The sequence below is a fragment of the Mobula birostris genome, chromosome 29 (genome assembly GCF_030028105.1).
Source record: "Mobula birostris isolate sMobBir1 chromosome 29, sMobBir1.hap1, whole genome shotgun sequence".
Taxonomy (NCBI): Eukaryota; Metazoa; Chordata; class Chondrichthyes; order Myliobatiformes; family Myliobatidae; genus Mobula; species Mobula birostris.
The window spans coordinates 11,783,849-11,807,084 of record NC_092398.1 but is presented as its reverse complement, the minus strand read 5'-3'; the positions used below and the strand labels follow the sequence as shown (position 1 = coordinate 11,807,084).

Here is a 23,236-nt window from a genome sequence, read left to right as displayed (position 1 = left end):
CACTTGAAACCATGGGAGCAGGTGGTGGATGATTGTATGAGCAGCTGGTGCAGATGACACAAGTCCTGGTTATGCGACCACTGACACCAGGCAGACAATCTCTGAAGAGTATCGAGAGTGGCTGGGAGTCATCCATCTTGTAAAGACACCACCCAGAAGAAGGCTATGGCAAACCGCTTCTGTAGAGTGCGTCATTGGTGATAAAACCCCTCACCATGCCCGTCTTCCCTCAGCTACTTAAAATCACAGTAATTGGAATATTGTACATATTATTTTATGCAAATTTCACAAATTTGCATGAAATTCCAAGCAGCAGCTTCACAGTAAAAGTCCCTCCAGCCAAATGAAACCATTAAGAGGGGAAAAAAAACTGTCAAAACCCCAGATAGACCACAACGCTTTCAATTCTTTGAATTGAAAGAATTCTTTGTCCTCTAGAAGTGTTGATCTTTTTGCTTGTGACATCAAGAAGTGGTTATTACTTCAGATGATATATTTAAGTTCATGAAAAAGTCAGGAGAGTATTTTAACTCATAGACGTGGACATCACTGATAATGCCGATAATTTTGTCCACCTCCACTTGTTCCAAGTTGGGAAGGCAAATAAAGTTCAACTAGTGGTGGTTCAGGAGTCACAGATCAAGTTGGGTAGAGCATGACAGTCTTTCTGAAGAAGGAAAAATCTGTCTTAAAACTGTCCAGAAATGCCAACTGTTTATTCATTTCCGTGGATGCTGCCTGACCTGCTGAGTTCCTCCAACATTTTGTGCATGTTGCTTTGGATTTCCAGCATCTGCAGAATTTCTCAAATTTATGATAGATTTCCTTCCTTGAAAATCATTAGTATACTAATGAATTGAATTGACTTTACTTCTTACATCCTTCACATACATGAGGAGTAAGAATCTTTATGTCATGTCTCCATCTAAACGTGCATTGTGCAATCATAGTAATTTATAATAATTTATAATAAATAGAACAGTCAATATATACAGAGTACATTCAAATCAGCGCGAGTTCATCAGTCTGATGGCCTGGTGGAAGAAACTGTCCTGGAGCCTGTTGGTCCTGGCTTTTATGCTGCAATACCACTTCCCAGATGGTAGCAGCTGGAATAGACTGTGGCTAGGATGGCCTGGGTCCCCAATGATCCTACGGGCCTTTTTTACACACCTGTCTGTGTAAATGTCCCAAATCATGGGAAGTTCACATCTACAGATGTGCTAACTGTCCACACCACTCTCTGCAGAGTCCTGTGATTAAGGGAGGTACAGTTTCCATACCAGGCAGTGATGCAGCCAGTCAGGATGCTCGCAATTGTGCCCCTGTGGAAAGTTCTTAGGATTTGGGGGCTCATACCAAACTTCTTTAACCATCTGAGGTGAAAGAGGCACTGCTGTGCCTTTTTCACCACACAGCTGGTATGTACAGACCACGTGAGGTCTTCGGTAATGTGAATGCCAAGGAACTTGAAGCTGCTTACCCTCTCAACCCCAGATCCATTGATGTCAATAGGGGTTAGCCCATCTCCATTCCTCCTGTAATCCACAACCAGCTCCTTTGTTTTTGGGACATTGAGGGAGAGGTTGTTTTCTTGACACCGCTATGTTAGAGAGATGACTTCTTCCCTGTAGGCCACCTCATTATTGTTTGAGATAAGGCCAATCAGTGTAGTGTCATTGGTAAATTTAATTAGCAGATTGGAGCTGTGGGTGGTGATACAGTCATGGTTATACGGGGAGTAAAGGAGGGGACTCAGTACGCAGCCCTGAGGGGCTCCTGTATTGAGAGTCAGAGGGTTGGAGGTGAGGGAGCCCAGTCTTACAACCTGCTGGCGATCCGACAGGAAGTCCAGGATCTACCTGCACAAGGCAGGGTCAAGGCCGAGGTCTCTGAGCTTCTTGTCAAGCCTGGATGGAACTATAGTGTTGAATGCTGAACTGCAGTCCAAGAGCGGCATTCTGACATAAGAATCCCTCTTCTCCAGATGTGTAAGGACAGAATGTAGAGCAGTGGCTATTGCGTCATCTGTCGATGGGTTGTGTTGGTAGGTGAACTGTAGGGGTCCAGTTTGGGTGGTAATCAGATGACATTAATAACAATGCCTTAGTGGTTGCTGTTACTATTTCATTTCATTACTTTGATTTAAATCGGTCAAGGTGGAATTTGAAGATTATGCAAGGATTGCTGGTCCAATATCATTCAAAATCAGATTTAACCACTTATAGTGCAATGTGAGTGGAGGCACTACTTTGGCTTGGAACTGAAGTCACAACACTCTGTCATCCCTGAAGTCATACCATACTCCTCCATGGTCTCCATCAGCACAGCTGCACTATAGGGCTGTGTCCTTAGCCCCCTGCTCTGCTCGCTTTACACTTATGACTGTGTGGCTAAGCACAGCTCCAATGCTATATCCAGGTTTGCTAATGACACCACTGTCATGGGCCGAATCATAGGTGGTGATGAATCGGCATGTAGGAGGGAGAATGAAAATCTGGCTGAATGGTGTCATAACAACAACCTCTTACTCAATGTCAGCAAGACCAAGGTACTGTTTATAGACTTCAGGAGAGGGAAACCAGAGGTCCGTAACCCAGTCCTCTTTGGAGGATCAGAGACGGAGAGAGTTTGTAACTTAAATTTCTGTATGTTACTATAGAGGGTCTCTGTCCAGGACCAACTACATCAAAGGCTCAAAGATCCAATTTAATGTCAGAGGAATGTACACAATATACATCCTGAAATGCTTTTTCTTCGCAAACGTCCACAAAAACAGAGAAGTGCCCCAAAGAATGAACGACAGTTAAATGTGAGAACCCCAAGGTACCCCCCCAACCCCTTACTCCTGCACGTAAGCGGCAGCGAGCAACGATCCCCCCTCCCCCCACCAGCAAAAAAAAGCAAGCATCAGCACCGCCAACAAGCACACAGCGTGAGCAAGGCAACAGCAAAGACACAGACTTGCAGTTACCCCAAAGACCTCACGTTTCATCTGGGGTTCAACATACCACAGATTCTTTCTCTCCTTAAGAAAGGAGAAGGAGGTGTCTCCATTTTCCCTGTGAGTGGTGAGACATAACATAACATACAACTCGCTCGCTTACAATGTTTAAAAGTCTTTTTTCGAACTCTGTGCCTGAAGATCGCAAAGGTCCCGGGCCTTCGAGCACACAACAGCAGTAGATTTTCCGGCTCCCCCGACGACACACGGGTCTCCTGCCGTGACACCGACCCTCGATCCACCCGTCTCCAGAGCCCCGAGATCTTAGACTTCCAAATACGAGCCAGACTCTCAGGCCGAACCCTTGGCGTGCCAAGCGACGGCCAAAAATCCTGAAACCCCGAGAACGGGTCCCATTCTCGCGAAGAACCGAAGTCAGCACGTAACTCCAGGTCAGGGTCTTCAATAGAATCCCAAGGGGAAAAATAAAGATATTAAAGATGGAAATAGAGCTGTTTCCGAAGATGAAAGCAAAGGAGTTGCCGTATAGCACCCAACCACTCCCTTGCAACCACTGAGCACATCTACATGAAACGCTGTCATAGGAAAACAGCATCCATCATCAGCAATCCCCACCACCCAGGCCAGGCTCTCTTCTTGATGCTGCCATCAGGTACAAGAGCCTCAGGGCTCACAGTACCAAGTTCAAGAACAGTTACTACCCCTCAACAATTAGGCTTGAACAAAGGGAATAACTACCATCACTTGCCTATCCATCGATATGTTCCCACAACCAATGATCTCACTTTCAAGGACTCTTTATCTCATTATCTCACGTTCTCATTATTTATTTATATTTGCACTTGCTCAGTTTGTCGTCTTCTACACTCTGGTTGATCTTTCATTGATCCTGCTATAGATACTATTCTATAGATTTACTGAGTATGCCCGCAGGAAAATGAATCTCAGTGTTATATAGAGTGACATATATGTACTTCGATAATAAAATTTACTTTGGACTTTGAGCTTTTCGAATTTGGGAGGAAAACAGCTTGTACATCTCATGAAATCTGGAATGTTACTCGTTTCACTCAGATGCAACAAGTTTTTTAAAGTGTTGTTTGTCTTTCACAGGATCAGTCTACGAAATATCAGGAAATGAATGCTGTTTGTCAACAGGAGAGTTTATTAAAATAATTCACGTCGAGCTGCAGAAAGTTGTCTGTGAAAGAATGGGCGATAAATCCAAATTCAACCTCCCACTAAACTACTCAGGTGCTTTTATCTTTATGAGAAGACAGCACGATTATTTCATTTTATGAGTAAAACTCTAATAATCCGCTATCCAAATATTCATAAATCCCGGTCGTTTGGCATCTGGTAATGTTTTCGTCCCGACATGTTGGTCCTTGGCCTCCTCTCATGCCGAGATGAAGCCACCCTCAGGGTGGAGGAACACCACCTTATATTCTGTCTGGGTAGCCTTCAACCTGACGGTATGAATATCGATTTCTCCTTCCAATGAACAAAGCCTCCCCTCCCCACCATTCCTCTATTCCTCACTCTGATCTTTTACTTCTTCTCACCTGCCTATTACTTCACCCTGTGTCCCCTCCTCCTGCCCCTTCTCCTATGGTCCACTCTCCTCTCCTATCAGTTTCTTTCATATCCAGCCCTTGACCTTTCCCAACCCCTGGCTTCACCTATCCTCCTTCCCCTCCCCCCACCGCCCACCCCCTTCTCAGTCCTAAAGCAGGATCTTGGCCGGAGATGTCGGCTATTTACTCCCTTCCATTGATGCTGCCTGACCTGCTGAGTTCCTCCAGCATTTTGTGTACATTGCTCTAATCATGTTTGCTAAGCTTCTGTCTGATATGCTGGGGCCCCTGTTTCCCACATTCTCTTTCAAATGATAAAGGTCCCATTTCCCGTTCCCTTTGAACTTGACTGGTACCCTAGGAAATTTATTAGAATAGTGTGTAAAATCTTAAAAAGTGAATTAAACAGGTGGTATTAATATTAATAACATCTCCAAATATGTGTTTATCTGTCCCAAGCATGCAGGATTATCAGAGTTTTACTGTATTATGATTCAATATGCATGATTGATATTTAGCCTTTTCAATAACTATATTTTACATGTCTCAAACAGGACAGCATTAATGGTTCAGTGGGTCCATTTAATATCAGAGAATGTATACAGTATACAACCTGAAATTCTTACTCTTCACAGACATCCACAAAACAGAAGAAAAACCCCAAAGAATGAATGGCAGAAAAACGTTCAAACCCCAAAGCTCCCTCCCACGCAAAGGCAGCAGCAAAGAATCAACCATCCCTCCCCCACTCATTCCAGCAGAAAGCATCAGCCTCCCCCGCCACCACCCACCAAGCAAACAATAGAAAAGCCCCCAAAGAGAGCTTGATCTGGAGTCCATCAAGAAACACATTCACCCCAATGGTTCAACATGCCATAGGCACTCTCTCTCTCACTAATTTTGGTTTGAATATTTCAGAATGTTTTGAATAATTAATCCCTCTTGTGTTGTTTTGCTGATTTGCCAGGACTAGGTGAAACAGCTATCCATCAAACAATTATAAGATTCAAAGTACATTTAATTATCAAAGAATGTATAAATTATACAGCCTTGAGATTTGTCTGCTTACGGGCAGCCACAAAGCAAGAAGCCCGGAAGAACCCAATTTTAAAAAAATAAAGACCAACCCCCCCACCCCCCCAATACACAGAGAAAGAGGGGAAAAAGACAAATCATGCAGACAATTGAAGTGAGCAACAACAACAGCATTCCAAACCAAACTGAGTGCTGACATCCAAATCCCCAGGGTAGGTCCATAGCCTCAGTATTTTGTTAATCATATTATAAGATCATAAGGTATGGGAACAGAAGTAGGCTATTTGGCCCATCGGGTCTGCTACACCATTCAATCATGGGCTGATCCAATTCTTCCAGTCATTCCCACTCCCCTGCTTTCTCCCCATACCCTTTGATGCCCTGGCTAATCAAGAACCTATCTATCTCGGCCTTAAGTACACCCAATGACTTGGCCTCCACAGCCGCTCATGGCAACAAATTCCACAGATTCACCATCCTCTGACTAAAGTAATTTCTCCGCATCTCAGTTCTAAAACAATGTCCTTTAATCCTGAAGTCGTGCCCTCTTGTCATAGAATCCCCTACCATGGGAAATAACTTTGCTATATTTAATCTGTTTCTATGAGATCCCCCTCATTCTCCTGAACTCCAGGGGATATAGCTGAAGAGCTTCCTCATATGGTAACCCTATCATTCCTGGAATCATTCTTGTGAATCTTCTCTGAACCCTCTCAAATGTCAGTACTGTATATCCGTTCTAAAATAAGGAGCCCAAAACTGCACACAATACTCCAAGTGTGGTCTCACGAGTGCCTTATAGAGCCTCAACATCACATCCCTGCTCTGATATTCTATACCTCTAGAAATGAATGCCAACATTATATTCGCCTTCTTCAACACCGACTCAACCTGGAGGTTAACCTTTAGGTTATCCTGCACAAGGTCTCCCAAATCCCTTTGCATCCCTGCATTTTGAATTCTCTCCCCATCTAAATAATAGTCTGCACATTTATTTCTTCCACCAAAGTGCATGACCATATTAGCAGGGGAAAATCGTCACAAAGTTCGCAGACACGAAGCACGGTAGCCAGGGGTAGTCAATTAGAATTACAACAATTAGAATTTACTTTTTCACATAGAAGGATACTGTAATGTAGAATATCTTACTAACGGTGACTATGAGGCAGAGACTAGAGCATCACTTAAAAGTATTCTGACTTAATATTGGGAAAGGAAGAATGGATACAGAAAGAAAGCCCAGAACAAATCTATTGGTCATCTTCAATGCTACGATCATTGTGATGGTTTGATTAACCAGTTAAGCATGTCTCAAAAGTTTGTCCTCTTTAATTTAAGATGATGAATTACTTCCAATAGGAATACAAGACACTTTCATGAGCTCACTGGGAAATTCGTTATAAATCTGTGTAACATTTTAACAAGTGAATTAAAAATGTTGTATTTTAACAATAACATCTCCAGAAGATTTGCTAATCTGTCTGAAGCATGCTGAAGTATAGAATTTTACTATATTGCTGTTCCTGATTGATATTACGCCTTTTCAGTAACTGTATTTTAAGTGATGGTTGATGAGGTGCCTCCAAATCAAAAATTTCTGGATTCAAATCCCACTCCAGGAATCAAAATCCTGTACTGAGGGATGGTCACACCAATAGGATCACTTAAATGAAGAGTTAAACAACTTCTGCTCTGTCAGGTATATATTAAAACTCCATCTCAACACAGAGGGGGCGATTATCCCTGCCACCCTGGTCAATATTACTCAACAAACACACACACACACACACACACACACACACACGTGTATTTAGCACTCTGTCCATATCTTATTGTGAGTTAATAACTGCTTTTCTTACAATGATGACTGCATCTCAAGAACAAAACAATATCCCATCATTGATTTTACTAATTTACAAATCAAGTTAAGTCCTTTTTCTTTAAAACAATTGCAAATTTTAAACCACCTCACTGAACAACCATGAGGAAATCTGCAGATGCTGGAAATTCAAGCAACACACATAAAAGTCGCTGGTGAATGCAGCAGGTCAGGCAGCATCTCTAGGAAGAGGTACAGTCGACGTTTCAGGCTGAGACCCTTCATCAGGACTAACTGAAAGAAGAGCTAGTAAGAGATTTGAAAGTGGGAGGGGGAGGGGGAGATCCAAAATGATAGGAGAAGACAGGAGGGGGAGAGATGGAGCTAAGAGCTGTCCGTTTTGCTGAACACCTATGCTCTGTCCTCCAGAGAAAGTAGGATCTCCCAGTGGCCACACATTTTAATTCCACGTCCCATTCCCATTCTGACATGTCTATCCACGGCCTCCTCTACTGTCAAGATGAAGCCACACTCAGGTTGGAGGAACAACACCTTATATTCCGTCTGGGTAGCCTCCAACCTGATGGCATGAACATTGACTTCTCTAACTTCCGTTAATGCCCCACCTCCCCCTCGTACCCCATCCGTTATTTATTTATTAAAGTAAAGGCATCCATTAGTCTTGCGAGACCATGGATCTGCGCCTGGAAAGTCTTCACTCTCCAGGGCACAGGCCTGGGCAAGATTGTATGGAAGACCGGCAGTTGCCCATGCTGCAAATCTCCCCTCTCCATGACACTGATGGAGAAGGGAAGGGCATTAGGACCCATACAGCTTGGCACCAGTGTCGTTGCAGAGCACTGTGCCATTAAGTGCCTTGCTCAAAGACACAACACGCTGCCTCGGCTGGGGCTTGAACTCACAACCTTCAGATCGTTAGTCGAATGCCTTAACCATTTGGCCACGTGCCCACATTTATTTATTATTATATATATCTCTCCTTTTTCTCCCTCTGTCCCTCTCACTATAACTCCTTGCCCATCCTCTGGGCTTCCCCCTCCCCCTTTTCCTTCTCCCTGGGCCTCCTGTCCCATGACCCTCTCATATCCCTTTTGCCAATCACCTGTCCGGCTCTTGGCTCCATCCCTCCCCCTCCTGTCTTCTCCCATCATTTCGGATCTCCCTGTCCCCCTCCCACTTTCAAATCTCTTACTATCTCTTTTTTCAGTTAGTCCTGACGAAGGGTCTCGGCCCGAAACGTCGACTGTACCTCTTCCTAGAGATGCTGCCCGGCCTGCTGTGTTCACCAGCAACGTTTATGTGTGTTCACTGAACAACTATTACTCTTGAATATTACCGGTTTTAGTAGCCTTTCAACTCTCTGTCCACAGAAAGTCGTGCTGGTTATTTTGATATACGCATCTCCACCCAGTTTATATGGTTGGGTTGAGTTTCTCCCCAATCTTGTCAACCCATTTGCAAACGTTCCATCAACCCAACCAGCAACTACCTCGAGGTACACATTTTCTGAGTTTTTTCCAACAGTTTATATTTACTGAACATAACCCACTGAGTTTATAAATGTTCTGGTATGAGAATAAGTCTGTACAGGCTGCTGTTGGTATTTACAGTAAAACGACATTGATATTGACACACAAGTATATTATCCGGATGTTACTTGTATTAATGTCCCAACATATGTTTATTTCATTAAACTATGTTACATTATTCCTTTCCGCGCCTTGTGACACATCAGGTGGCAACGTCGCCATTTCTTGAGCATTTTATCTGCTTTTACGAGGCTGACTTGCTCATGCCAACATGGATGGAAAGTGTGCAGGGAGCTGGCCGGATTCGAAGCCTTGGCCACTTGCCTCAAAGTCCATGCTGATGGCACTACACCATCGGATGGCATACCCTGTAAATTTAGGGAAAAAACTGCTGAGATCAGATGTTTGAGTTTCTAGTTTATTTCCGTAAAATGCCCGACAACAAATAAAAAATGCTAAAGAAACAGCAAGGTTGCCACTCAATGCGCCACAAGGCGCGGAAAGGGACAACAAAGGACAAGATGGCACATCTTCATAACTTTCTCTAACTTTACTGATGGAGCAGAGATATCTAGTGAAAGAGCAGACATGTATGTACGACATATCAGGCAAGTGAAAGTTCTGAAAGCCCAAACTTTTCAGCAGGCTTAAAGAACAGAGTTTTTTTTGGCAGTCAGAGGATGTGCAAAAATGAAACAAGAAGTATAACGTTGACACCATAGGGTCAATAGAAGAACTCTCTTGCTCACCAACATTTCTTCCACATAGCCTGTGGAAATCCTCAACAACACCATGTCCCAAAATAACACAATAGACGTGACCCACTTAAGACATCCAAAAACTTAATGTCAAATTTGAGGTTTGAAATACGGGATGACGACTTACAGGATTTTTTTCTTCCATACTTAAATTTTCTTTCTTTAACTTCGCTCATGCTGTGATTTTGGCATTAATCCATGGACAGTGTTTAGAAATTACTTGCATCTTGGCAAATGAACGTATACCAATTTGTGTGTCTCGGGTCATGAGCCTTACATTATGTTACAACTGACCATACCATCCTTCATTCTTTGCTGGGACCATGTTGTAGGCCTCAGTCCAGTAGCAAGCAAGTGGAGTTTGTTGCTATTATTCTACTGCCAATTTCAATTAGAAATAGAAATAGAAGATAGAAAAGTATAGCACAGGAACAGGCCCTTTGGCCCGCAATATTGTGCCGAACCGGCTAAGAAGCAAATCAAAAACACCCAAATTCTTAATCCGTCTTACCTGCATAATGTCCATATCTGTCCACCTTCCTTACATCCATGTGCCTATCCTTTTAAAGGCATCCGTTAGTCTCGTGAGACCATGGATTTGCGCCTTGGAAGGTTTTCCAGGGCGCAGGCCTGGGCAAGGTTGTATGGAAGACCGGCAGTTGCCCATGCTGCAAGTCTCCCCTCTCCACGCTGCTGATGTTGTCCAAGGGAAGGGCAGTAGGACCCATACAGCTTGGCACCGGTGTCGTCGCAGAGCAATGTGTGGTTAAGTGCCTTGCTCAAGGACACAACATGCTGCCTCAGCTGAGGCTCGAACTAGCAACCTTCAGACCACTAGACCAACGCCTTAACCACTTGGCCACGTGCCAACACCAAACATCTCTTAAAAACTCTAATGTATTAAAAACTCTAATGTATTATAATCTACCACCATGCTAGGCAGCGCATTCCAGACATCCACCACTCTCTAAGTAAGAATCTTGTCCCTCATATCCCCTTTGAACCTATCCCCTCTCATCATCAATGCATACCCTCTGGCATTAGACATTTCAACCCTGGGAAACAGACCTTCTCTATCCACCCTACCTATGCCTCTCATAATCTTACAAACCTCTACCAGATCTCCCCTCAGTCTCGGCTACTCCAGAGAAAACAACCCAAGTTTTATCCAGCCTCTCATGATAGCATATGCCCTCTAGAAATGAGGTGAAACAGGAATTTGGACCCTACAATATCATTGTATTACTAGCTATAGGGATGTTATGCCTGCTGTCAGGTCATGTTTAGGAGCCACCTAATCTCTGGATGTGACATAATATCTACTTATTTATTACAAGACAAAGAAGACTATTTAGTCCATCAAGTCCATGCCATCTCCAATCAGAGAAATTCCATCAGTCCTATTCCCCCTGTAGCCTTATGATATATTTTCTCTCAAATGTCTACCAACTTCCTTTTGATTCTTTTGCCATTAACTTATCCTCCGGGACCAGCTTCAGAATTGAGGGTTGTCCTTTTAGAATGGAGATGAGGAGTAATTTCTTTAGTCAGGGAGCGGTGAATCTGTGGAATTCATTGCCACAGGCGGCTGTGGAGGCCAAGTCATTGAGTACATTTAAGACAGAGGTTGATAGATTCTTGATTAGTCACAGCATGAAAGGATACAGGGAGAAGGCAGCAGGCTGGGGCTGAGAGGGAAAATGGATCAGCCATGATGAAATGGTGAAGCAGACTCCAAATGGCCTAATTTTGCTCCTGTATCTTATGGCCTTATGGTCTAATTCATAATAGTTAGTTAACCTGCTGACAGAACTTTGGGATGTGGAAGGAAAACAGAGCACACGAAGGAAGCCCACGTGAGGAGGGAGAAAACTCAACCTCCATTCAGACAGCATTCAACATCAAGACTGAGCCAGAATCACTGGAGTTCTGCAACAGCAATGCTAGCTACTGTCCCTCTTGGGTGAGCGTAGAAATTTCTGCAGCAGTATTTAGGGGGGGCTCTGTAGCGTAGTAGTTAGCACAATGCTTTCAGTACAGGCGACCCCGGATCGGTTCCCACCACTTCAAGTAAGGAGTCTACGTTCTCCCCATAATCGTGTGGGTTTCCTCCGGGTGCTCTGGTTTCCTCCCACAGCCCAAAGACGTACCGGTTGGTAGGTTAGTTGGTCATTGTAAAGTGCTTTTGATTTACAGTTACCGTTATGGATCCCACACCTGCCTGGGTTGTAGGGGTGCTGAAGGGATGAACACTGCACCAGTTTGCCTCAATCTGCCACGGTTGTGGGCGAGTGCCTAGGTTGTGGCAAAGCTCTCTTCAGTCTGCTCTTCAATGATGTCTGTCTATTTCTTCCTCTGTCTGCCCTTTTTTTATTTTCCCCTGCATCGTTCCCTGAAGAATAGTCTTTGAGAGTCCACTTGATTTTGTTATGTGGCCGTACCATCTCAGTTTCCTCTCCTTCACTGTGGTCGTGGTGACTCACGTGTTGGGTGATGGTTCTTCGTGCTTTGTCGTTTGAGACATGGTCTGCCTCGGAGATGCCGGGGAGCCTTCTGAAGCATCTCATTGCTACTGTCTGGGTCTCCTTTTGCAGTTCTGCTGTCAAAGTCCATAATCCGCATGCATACCAGAAGAGGGAGAGCATGCAGGAGTTTCAAGTTGGAGCTGAGATTAGGCTAGGAATAAATCGGTAGACTGCTGAGTGGTGTGACTCGAAGGGCCAGAAGGACCGACTCAAAGTGTTATATCTCAATAAATAAATAAATGGATAGAACAATAGATAGATAGATAGATGGATAGATAAATTAATAAATAGATTAATGGATAGATAATAGATAAACTAACAAATTTTAAAAATACATGCATACAAATATTTTGAAGTGATTCTTAGTGGCCTGCTCCCACTCCAAATCAAAATTGTAAATCTACAGTGCCTATACAAAATATTCACCACCCCTTGGAATTTTTCATGTTTTTTTGTTCGACAACATTGAATCACAGTGGATTTAATTTGGCTTTTTTGACACTGATCAACAGGAAAATTCTCTTTCGTGTCAAAGTGAAAGCAGATCTCAACAAAGTGAGCTGAATTAATTACAAATATAAAACACAAAATAATTTATTGTATTAAGTACTTACTTTGCCCCCCCCCCACTTTTAATATGACACACCAAATCATCACTGGTGCAGCCAATTGGTTTTAGAAGTCCCATAATTAGTTAAATGGAGATCACCTGTGTGTAGGCAAGGTGTTTCAATTGATTGTAGTAAGAAATGCAACTGTATTGGGGAGGTCCAACTGCTAACTCGGGTGGGAAGTCAGAGTGGTGGTTGGTGGTGATGGCTGTGAATGGTTTGGGGATGTTGGGAAATGGTGTAGGTTCACGTAAGTGGGAATATCTGGAAAGGGAACTGCAAGTGGGTGTGTGTGGGTTGGTGAAAGGAAGTTGGTCTGGAAAACAGAAAGAAACATAATATTGGAATGATTTCAAGTGATGGAGAGGAAGGGATATCTTGGAGAAAAAGAACAAAGGAAAGAAGACTCCAAAGTTTTAATTAAATTTGACCTGGAACAGCCTTTTCCTATCAATCACATTAAATTAATTACAGAGTTAAAATCAGCCATAGGGAATATAGATTGCGCTCGTGCCTTAAGAGGAGGTGATGTGTTAATTTTTGTAAGGATAAGAAACAGTTTGAGAAGGCATTATGGTTGAAGACTTTGCTTGGCAAAAAGGTGGTGTCTATGTTGCCTAATGAAAACAGATGTAGTAGGGGTGTTAAAATGGGTGTTCCTGTGGAAATTTCGATAGAAAAGGCTAAGGAGGTAAAGAGATTGCAAGTAGTCAGAAATGGGGAAGAGATGGATAGTTCATCTGTATTGATACGTTTTGATTAAGTGAAGCTCTCTGATAAGGTTAGCTTGGGGTACGTCAGTTATAATGTATGAGCTTATATTCCACCTCTGCTTAGATGTTACAAATGTCAGAGATTGGGCATGTTGTGGCAGTATGTCATGGGGAGCTAAGATGTAGTAAGTGTGGTGGAGAATATAAGTGTGAGGATTGTGAAGGTGTAAAGTTTGAATATTGTAACTTCAGAGGAAACAGTGCAGCTTATAGAGGATGTGAAGTGCTTAAAAAGGCAGCTGAAGTTCAACAGGTTAAAGTACAATTATGTGTATCTTATGCAGAGGCCTTGTAAAAAGTTAAACCAAAGGTTGATGAAGTATTACCAGTCAGAGAACAGAACGTGAAGTCAGAGGCTACATATCAGCATCATACTTCTCTTACTAAAGATACCTTACTAATTGATAAAATGAAGTTTATGATGTTTATAGTGGATGAGGTGAATTGTACTTCTCAAACATCTAGTTGTACTGAAAAAATGAAAATTATCATGAAAGCTGCTGAAAGGTATCTGGGTATATCTGGTGTTATGTGTGAAAATGTAATTGAAGCTCTCATGGGTGGGGTATCTGTATTTCAGCCTCCTTGTGAAGTACATAATGGGCAGTGGACTGCCAGAAGCCTGATTTCTAATGGTCAAGGCTTTAAGAAGTTTGTTTCTGATTTATCAAATCCACCTGATGTTACATGTATTTGGGCCATATTACCAACTGTACTTTTTTCCATAGATGCTGCCTGGCCTGTTGAGTTCCTCCAGCATTTTGTGTGTATTAATAGAGGAGGTTGAGTTACTGGCTTGGTCATTTGCTGCAATTCATAATCAAGATAATGTAAATGAAGAGGTTAAACAATGTAGGGTTAGGGTTCTAAGTGAAAACAGTGTTGGAAGTCAGCTGTAGCAATGATAGTATTAGTGATGTAGAGATTTCTTTATATGAATTTAAGAAAGCTATTAACAGGTCAGAAGGCTCCAGGAAAGGATGCTATATGTTATTGTATGCTTAAACATAAGGGCCAACAACTCTCTTGAGATAATATTAACGTTTTTGAATCATATTTGGAGTTTAGCCCATCCTCCCTTCTCATGGAAAATGGCAGTAGTCGTGCCTATTCAGTTTTGTGTTTGGAAGATGATATTGGGAAAGTACAGGTAAATAAAGAAGTTGTAATAGCAGTATTTTTGATATAGAAAAAGCATAAGATATGTTATGGAGGGAGGGTCTTCTGATTAAATGGTAGAAATTACAAGCGAGCAGAAGGCTATATCTTTTTCTTTGCCCTTTATTTAGACTCTCTCTGCGGGCTTCTACGAGATAGAGAATGGAACCCCACAAAGCAGTATTTATAGCCCTTTATTAGCCCTGGCTATCCATCCCATAGGATCATGATGGTTCCTTTCAGTCAGTTAGTAGGGTGGTACCCCACTCCTCAGAAAGGAACAGCTTGTGCGTGAGTGGATTTTAGGTGAGTCGGGGGTTGCCCAGGTTCAGACCCACCCTCTCGACATCCCCTCCCGGATTCAGCAGCGTGGTGGGGTCCAAGACGGCTGGGGGAAGTTCTGTTGCAGTGAATGACCAGACCAAGCTTCGATGCAAGGGATGCCCTTTCCGTACTTCACAGCACGTGTTTGCTAGATGGCCGTTGACCCTACGAGAGGGTTCATCCGCCCTTTGACAGGTCTTGTTTTTCATCCTGCAGGGTGTCTAGCCACCCTCCTCACCAGGCAAGCCTGGTGGGGGAGCCAGTTTAGTCGCCGACCACCCAACCATGCGACAGGTAGTATTGGGTTACATGGTACCAGCAGCACTCAGACGAGTGACCTGACCTATAATGATTAATGATATTTTCCCTGAGATGGGTATTGGGGTGGGTAAATCACTTTGCAGATGATAGAGCCTTGTGGATCAGAGGTAGAAATTTCAATTTAACTATATATAGAATGCAATTAGCATTTAATAACGTTGAACATTGGGCAACTAGAGTGGGTTTTAAGTTTTCAGTAGTTAAAACACAAGTTGTGTGTTTTACAAAGAGAATCAATAGACCTGCACTAAATTTGAAATTATATAGTCAAACTGTTGAAGAAGTGTCCATGGTAAGATTTTTCGACACGTGGCTGAATAATAAGCTGACATGGAAGCTCCATATCAGTAAGATTAGTGACAAATGCACGGGGGCATCAAATATCCTTGGGTGTCTATGTGGGTATTCTTGGGGTGCTACGCGAAAATCTCTGTTGATCATTTATATTTGTTTAATTGGATCAGTACTTGATTATAGTTGTGTGTTTTCTCGATCAGCTTCATCTTCAAATTTAAAATGTTTGGATGTGATACAAGCACAGGCTTTAAGACTGTGTTGTGGTGTGGTAAGGTTGTCTCTGTTTCAGCTTTACTGGTTGAAATGGGACAATTACCCTTACAGTTGCAGAGGTTGAAGTTGCTGTTAACATACTGGATTAACTTGAGGGGCCAGAGGAATGATCACCCTGTTGAAAGTGCATTGTAAAACTGTTAGAAACATCACAAGATGTGTATTTTTAGTTTTGGGTGGCTGGGTTCTTATCATGCTGGGAATATGGATTTGCTGGATTACGCAATATGTCCCACTATAGCTTTTTCAGTAACCCCAGTGTGGTTTTTTCCCACAATGACTTTAGTTGATTTTAGATTGCATGATTTAAGGAAGTACAAGGATCCTGATATGCATGAGTATGTTGGTTCAACAATATGTTAAGGAAAATTATTGTGATATGTAACCATTTTTATTGATGGATGAAAAGATAATTTAACAGGGAATGTTGGTGTGGCTGTTTTAGTGCCTGAATTACAGGTAACAATAAAGAAACTTCTTACTAACTATTTCAGTGTATACTACAGAGCTGGTTGCAATCATTTTGGGCTTACAGTGGGTGGAGGAAATCTGTCCTTGCAAAGTTATAATTTGTTCAGATTCTCTTTCAGTTTTGACTAGTCTTAAAAATAGATCATTCTAGTAGTAGGTCAGATTTACTGCTGGAAGCTCTTCAAACTTTATTTCCTACTCAAAGTATTGGTCTTCATGTCTGCTTCTTATGGGTCCCTGCACATAGAGGTGTGGAGGGGAATGAGCGGGTTGATTGTTTGACCTTCCACTTAGTAAATCAGAAGCTAAGGGGCGTAGTGACATCAGCGCCGGACTTCGGAGCGAAGGCTCTGGAGTTCGAATCCAGCCGGCTCCCGTGCACGCTTTCCATCCGTGCTGGGTTGAGCATCGAGCTAACAACTCGGCCTCGTAAAAAAAAAAAAACAAGAAAAAAGAAATTGCCTGCTACAGAAACATCAACAGTAAAAAGTTGATGGCCTATGCTCTCTTGTGAGTTTAAAAGGCAATTTCCTTTTTTTTTAAGGGGTCGGTGGGGCTAAGAATTAGGGGATTATGGCAAGACTTGTGGAATATTGGGCAAAAGGGAAGACACCTTTACAGATTACATAAAACTATTGTAGTGATAGGAGAAAGGGGTAAAACAAGAAGGGAAGGAATTATATTGACTCAACTTAGAATTGGGCATACTATACTTAATTATTCCTTGTATCTTGTTGGAAAACATCATTCTGGGGTGTGTGGGTTTTGTTGTCACGAAACAGTTGAACATATTCTTTTACAATGTGAAGCATACAAGGTTGAAAGAAAGCAAATACAGGCTGCAGTACTGGCTTTGGGCATTGACAGTTTTCATTTAAAAACTTTAAGTTATGGAAGTGATTTTAATTCGATTCACAATATTGTCTTTTATTTACATATTTAGGGCTCTTTGGGGTAATTTATTTTTTGTTTGATAAAGAACTAATAGGGGTTTTAATTCCCAGCTCTCTACACAACACTCCAGCGCATTTGGTGGCAGTAATGCACCTTTACGTTGGACTGCCAACGGCCATTAAAAGTCAGAAGAAGGTCCAGCTGCTAGTGAGCCAGTATCCTAGCAAAACCTACACCATGAAGACAAAAAACACTCCAAGAAATTCTGCAAAAAGATCAGAAGATGGATCCAAGAAAATTTCCAGCTCACTAGACTGGAGCCCTTGGAGTACAGTTGAGTCAATGGTCAAAAAATGGAAAAAAAAGTATGGCGCAGCTGTAAATCTGCCTAGAGCAGGCCATCCTCAAAAACTGAGTGACCATGCAAGAAGGGGACTAGTGAGGGAGGCTACCTGAAGACATATGACAACTCTGGAGGAGTTACAAGCTTCAGTGGCCAAGATGGGAGAGACTACGTATACAACAACTGTTGCAGCTTTATGGGAGAGTGGCAAAGAGAAAATCATAGTTGGGAAAAAAAAACTCACACAAAATCTCCACTAGGATTTGCCAGAAGGCATGTGGGAAACTCTGAAGTCAGCAGGTAGAGGGTTCTGTGGTCTGATGAAACCAAACTTGATCTTTTTGGCCATCAGATTTAAACGGCATGTTTAAACCGCACATCATCAAAAACACACCATCCCTACCGTGAAGCATGGTGGTGGCTGCATCATGCTGTGGGGATGATTCACTGCAGTAGGCCCTGGAAAGCTTGTGAAGGTAGAAGGTAAAATGAATGCAGCAAAATACAGGGAAATCCTGGAGGAAAATGTGGCTGGAGCAGTCTGCAAGAAAACTGTGACTTCGGAGGTGATTTGTTTTCCAGCCCCAAGCATAAAGCCAAAGCTACACAAGAATGGTTTTTAAAAACAACAAAGTAAGTATCCTGGAGTGGCCAAGTCAGTCCAGACCTCAATCCAATTCAGAATTTGTGGCTGGACTTGAAAAGGGCTGTTCACTCACGATCCCCTTGCAATCTGACTGAGCTTGAGCAGTTTTGTGAAGAAGAACAGGGAAAAGTTGCAGTGTCCAGATGTGCAAGCACCAAAGGGACAAATCTGCTGCTTGCAACTGCTCTCCCTTCTCTTCATAGAATTGTTTGCATCTTCTTAGAGAGAGGACGACAGCTGCAAGGTGCAGATTTAAGAGACTTGTCCACACAGACTGAAAGCTGTAATCGCTGCTAAGGGTGCATCTACTAAATACTGACTGTAGATATGGTGAATATTTGTGCAATCAATTATTTTGTGTTTTATGTTTATAATTTATTTAGATCATTTTGTAGAGATCTGTTTTCACTTTGACTCAAGAGTCTTTTTCTGTTGACCAGTGTCCAAAAAAAACCCAAATTAAATCCACTGTGAATCAATGTTGTAAAACAATAAAACATGAAAACTTCCTAGGGGGAGAGGGTGAAAACTTTTTATTGACACTGTAGATTATAATCACATTACTGTTTGAAGGAGCTTCCTCTCTGGGCAAGGAGGGGGGTGGAGATAATGACAGATGTTGGAAGGTGACAAGAGGCTGCAGGTGCTTTAATCTGATAAGAATGAAAAATGATAAACGGAACCAGGTAACAGGGTGATGGGGTCTAGATGGGACTGATTAGCTGCTATTTTTTCCTATTTAAAACAGTGACCACAGATCAAAATGTTCTCTTTTTTTCCTGCTGTAAAGTGCTTAGAGCCTTTCAGAGAAGCGCAGATACATTACCATGTATAGGCAAATCTGCCTCTTGCAGCTGCTGTCCCTTCTCTTTATAGAATTGTTTACATCTTCTTAGAGAGAGGAAAACAGCTGCAAGGTGCAGATTTGAGAGACTGTAGATGTTGCAATCTGGACAAAACCAAACTGCTGGAAGAACCTGGTGGGTCAGGCAGCCTCTGTGGAAGCAGAGGAATAGCCAATGTTCCAGGTTAAGACCCTGCATTGTGATTGAGAATGTAGGCAAGAGATGGCCAGAATCTCCCTTCTGATGGCTACCATCAGGAAGGAGGTACAGAGGCCTGAAGGCATACACTCAATGGTTCAGGGACAACTTCTTCCCCTCTGCCATCAGATTTCTGGATGGAGATTGAACCCCTGAACACTACCTCACTACTTTTCTCTCTCTCTCTCTTTGCACTGCTTATTTAATTTAATGGGGGCGGTGAATGTGTGGAATCCTCTGCCCAATGAAACAGTGGAGGCTACCTCAGTAAATATATTTAAGACTAAGGTTGGATAGATTTTTGCATAGAAGGGGAATTAAAGGTTTGGGGTGGCTGGGGGGTTGGGAAAGCAGGTAGGTGGAGATGAGTCCATGGCCAGATCAGCCACGATCTTATTGAATAGCAGAGCTAGCTCGATGGGCCAGATGGCTTGCTTATGTTCTTGTGTCTTTTATTCGACAAAATGAGACACTCTGAAGGAAGAGGCCTGTTCAACCCAATCTTAAATGATATTTTGTATGCTGAAGATCAAAGGACAATTCATAGTTACAATGCATCTACAATGCTTCCTTTGCATTACATATAATTTTCACACCTCCTTCTTTATATACTCACTCCCTCCCTCCCTCCCTCCCTCCCTCCAGACACCCAAAATGAATGTTAATCAGCATTGTCTGGTTTATCAGTTAACTGAAGTCCACAGCTCTAGGAACTATTGTACAAGGCTGCATTTTAAATTTAATCTACAATCCACATTCAGGCCTAGAGATTGGCTGCAAAAGTGAATTACTTACTGTAATTTAATGTTTTTATTATTACATAATATAATGCAATGTAGCTGCATTACAACAAATTTCATGACACATGTCACTGATACTAAACCCGATTCTTTTTGTTTAGGATGTGTGAGGTAGGGGCTGGCATGCAGTAGGTGAAATCGGGTGAGGAGGGGGGTGTGAGGCAAATGGAGCCAGGTAGATGAGGTAGAATTAGAATTTGGAGTGGATACTCTTCTGACTGGAAATCTATTCCACAGGGATCAGGTGCTGGGAGCTAAAAATGTTTTGTTGATGATTTTTGTTTTTACTCAGTGCGTGAGGCTTCTTGCTTAAGTGCCCAACAATAATCAGCCAACACTCATGGATTCCAGTTCCCCTGATCCCGTTTCTCCATGACCGCAATGTCCCGGTGAAACCTTTCACCGTGCTTGTCACTGACAGCGCCAAGGCTTACAGGGAAGAAGTCTAAAGGGGAATGTAAAATGAATCTTTAGTGACATGTTGCACTTCATGGTTTTGTAGTTTGAAGCATGTTGCCAACCAGCTGCACGTAGTTCGGTGCTCTGTAGTTGCCAAGAACATTTTCAGCAACAATCTTGAATGCTTTCCTTGCAATTTTTTTCCTCTTTCTTTTTCTTTCCCCCCCCCCCACCCCACCCTTCCACCACCCCTCCAGTCCCATAGAAGTCCTTCAAACTGCCTGCCATTGATGACCTGTTTGATTTGTGGACCAACCAAAATGCCTTCCTTGGTCTTGGCATCAGTTATTCTGACTTGAATTACGAATTGAAATAACAAATATAGGCGATTTAAAAAAAAATAGAGCATGATAAGGAAATTTCATGGTGATCTTTTTTTCATGATCAGCAGTCCAAAATCCATAAGGTGCTGCCAAAAGTATTCAGGAAGCAAAATCTTTGCTGTCCAGTGACATCTGTGACTTGGACAAAAATGTAGATGATTGATTAGCATAAATTTGCATACAACATAAATTGGTGTAGATGTGGACAGTGAAGAAGGTTGTCACTGAGTACAAAAGGATATCTTGCGTAGTTATAGAACATAGAACATAGAATAGTACAGCACAGTACAGGCCCTTCAGCCCACAATGTTGTGCCGACCATCAAACCCTGCCTCCCATATAACCCCCACCTTAAATTCCTTCATATACCTGTCTAGTAGTCTCTTAAACTTCACTAGTGTATCTGCCTCCACCACTGACTCAGGCAGTGCATTCCATGCACCAACCACTCTCTGAGTAAAAAACCTTCCTCTAATATCCCCCTTGAACTTCCCACCCCTTACCTTAAAGCCGTGTCCACTTGTATTGAGCAGTGGTGCCCTGGGGAAGAGGCGCTGGCTATCCACTCTATCTATTCCTCTTATTATCTTGTACAGCTCTATCATGTCTCCTCTCATCCTCCTTCTCTCCAAAGAGTAAACCCTAGCTCCCTTAATCTCTGATCATAATGCATACTCTCTAAACCAGGCAGCATCGTGGTAAATCTCCTCTGTACCCTTTCCAATGCTTCCACATCCTTCCTATAGTGAGGTGACCAGAACTGGACACAGAAATAGCAGATAATGTATAATCCAGGCAAGTGTGACATATTGCACTTTGAGGGGGCAAATGTAAAGGAGAATGTGCATAGTAAATGGCAGTAAATGGAACATAAATGTAGAGAGGAGTTTTGGGTCCAAATCCATAGTTCCCGGAAGGTGGTATCACAAGTAGATAGGGTGGCAAAGAAGCCACGTGACATGCTTCCCTTCATCAGTCACGGCATTGAATATATGAGTCAGCAAGGCACATTGAGTCTCCTGTATAAAACTTGGATCAGGCCTTATTTGGAGTTTGGTGTTCTGTTCTGGTTACCTCATTACAGGGAGGGTGTGGAGGCTTAGGAAAGTGTCTAGAGGAGGTTCGTAGTCATGGAGCTACACACAGTTCAGATACAAGCCCTTCAACCCAACGTTTCCATGGTGATCAAGTTGCGTAAAGGAGCTAGTCCAATTTACCTGCATTTGCCTCATTTCCCACTAAACTTTTCCCAGTTATACTATCTGTCCAAATGTCTTTTAAAAGTTACAATTGTACCACCCCTATCACTTTTTCTGCAGGTCTTTCCTTTTATTGACCAGTTGGTTCTCGTGTCTTTTTTACATCTTTCTCCTCTCATGTTAAACTCGTGCCATCTGATTTTGGACCCACCTTACCCAGTGGAAAAAGACTTTAGCTTCTAACTTTTACAAACCTCCATAAAGTTACCTCTTAGTCTCCTATGTTCCAGTCCTAGCCCATCCAGTCAATCCTTATACCTCTAGCCTTCCGGTCCCAGTAAAATACTTGGAAATTATTTTGTACCCTCTCCATCTTAATGAAATTCTTCCTGTAGCAGGGTGACCAGCACTGTATGCAATACTCCAAATATAGCCTCACCAACATCCTATTTGGCTGCAAAAACCCCTATAGTATTCTGTATTCTGACTGATGAGGCAAGCGTGCAAAGCCTGCATTGCAACTTTTAAGGAACTAAGTTCGTGCAACCTCAGGTCTCTCTATTCCATAATAATGTTGTAAAATTTACTATGCAAGTCCTGCTTTAGTTTGTCTTACAAAAATGCAGAAAGACCTTGAAACAAAAAAAATCCAAACTAAACTTAATTTGCCATTCAGCAGTTCATTCACCCAGTTTATCAAGATCCCACTGTAATTTAAGATAATCTTCACTGTCCATTTTTCCAACAATTTTAATGTCATAGACCATAAGATATAAGAGCAGAATTAGGCTATTTGGCTCATTAAGTCTGCTGTACTATTTCATCATGGCTGATCCATTTTCCCTCTCGGCCCCAATCTCCTGCCTTCTCCCCATATCCCTTCATGCCCCGACTAATCAAGAATCTATCAACCTCTGTCTTAAATATGCTCAAAGACTTAGCCTCCACAGCCGTTTGTGACAATGAATTCCACAGAATCACCACACTCTGGCTAAAGAAATTCCTCCATATCTCCCTTCTCAAAGGACGCCCTTCTATTCTGAGGCTGTGTGCTTTATTCTCAGACTGTTCC

The 23,236-nt window shown here is 42.5% G+C and overlaps 1 protein-coding gene across 2 annotated transcripts in view; it reads left to right on the top strand.

Annotated features, from left to right (window-relative positions):
* The window catches only part of themis2 (thymocyte selection associated family member 2), a 151,483-nt gene that overhangs the window by 78,180 nt on the left and 50,067 nt on the right, over nt 1-23,236 (top strand). For both annotated transcript variants that reach the window (XM_072246901.1, XM_072246900.1), the window contains exon 2: nt 4,079-4,219. In XM_072246901.1, coding sequence (XP_072103002.1) covers nt 4,177-4,219 — 43 coding nt within the window. In that variant the 5' untranslated portion in view covers nt 4,079-4,176. The remainder of the gene's footprint in view (nt 1-4,078; nt 4,220-23,236) is intronic.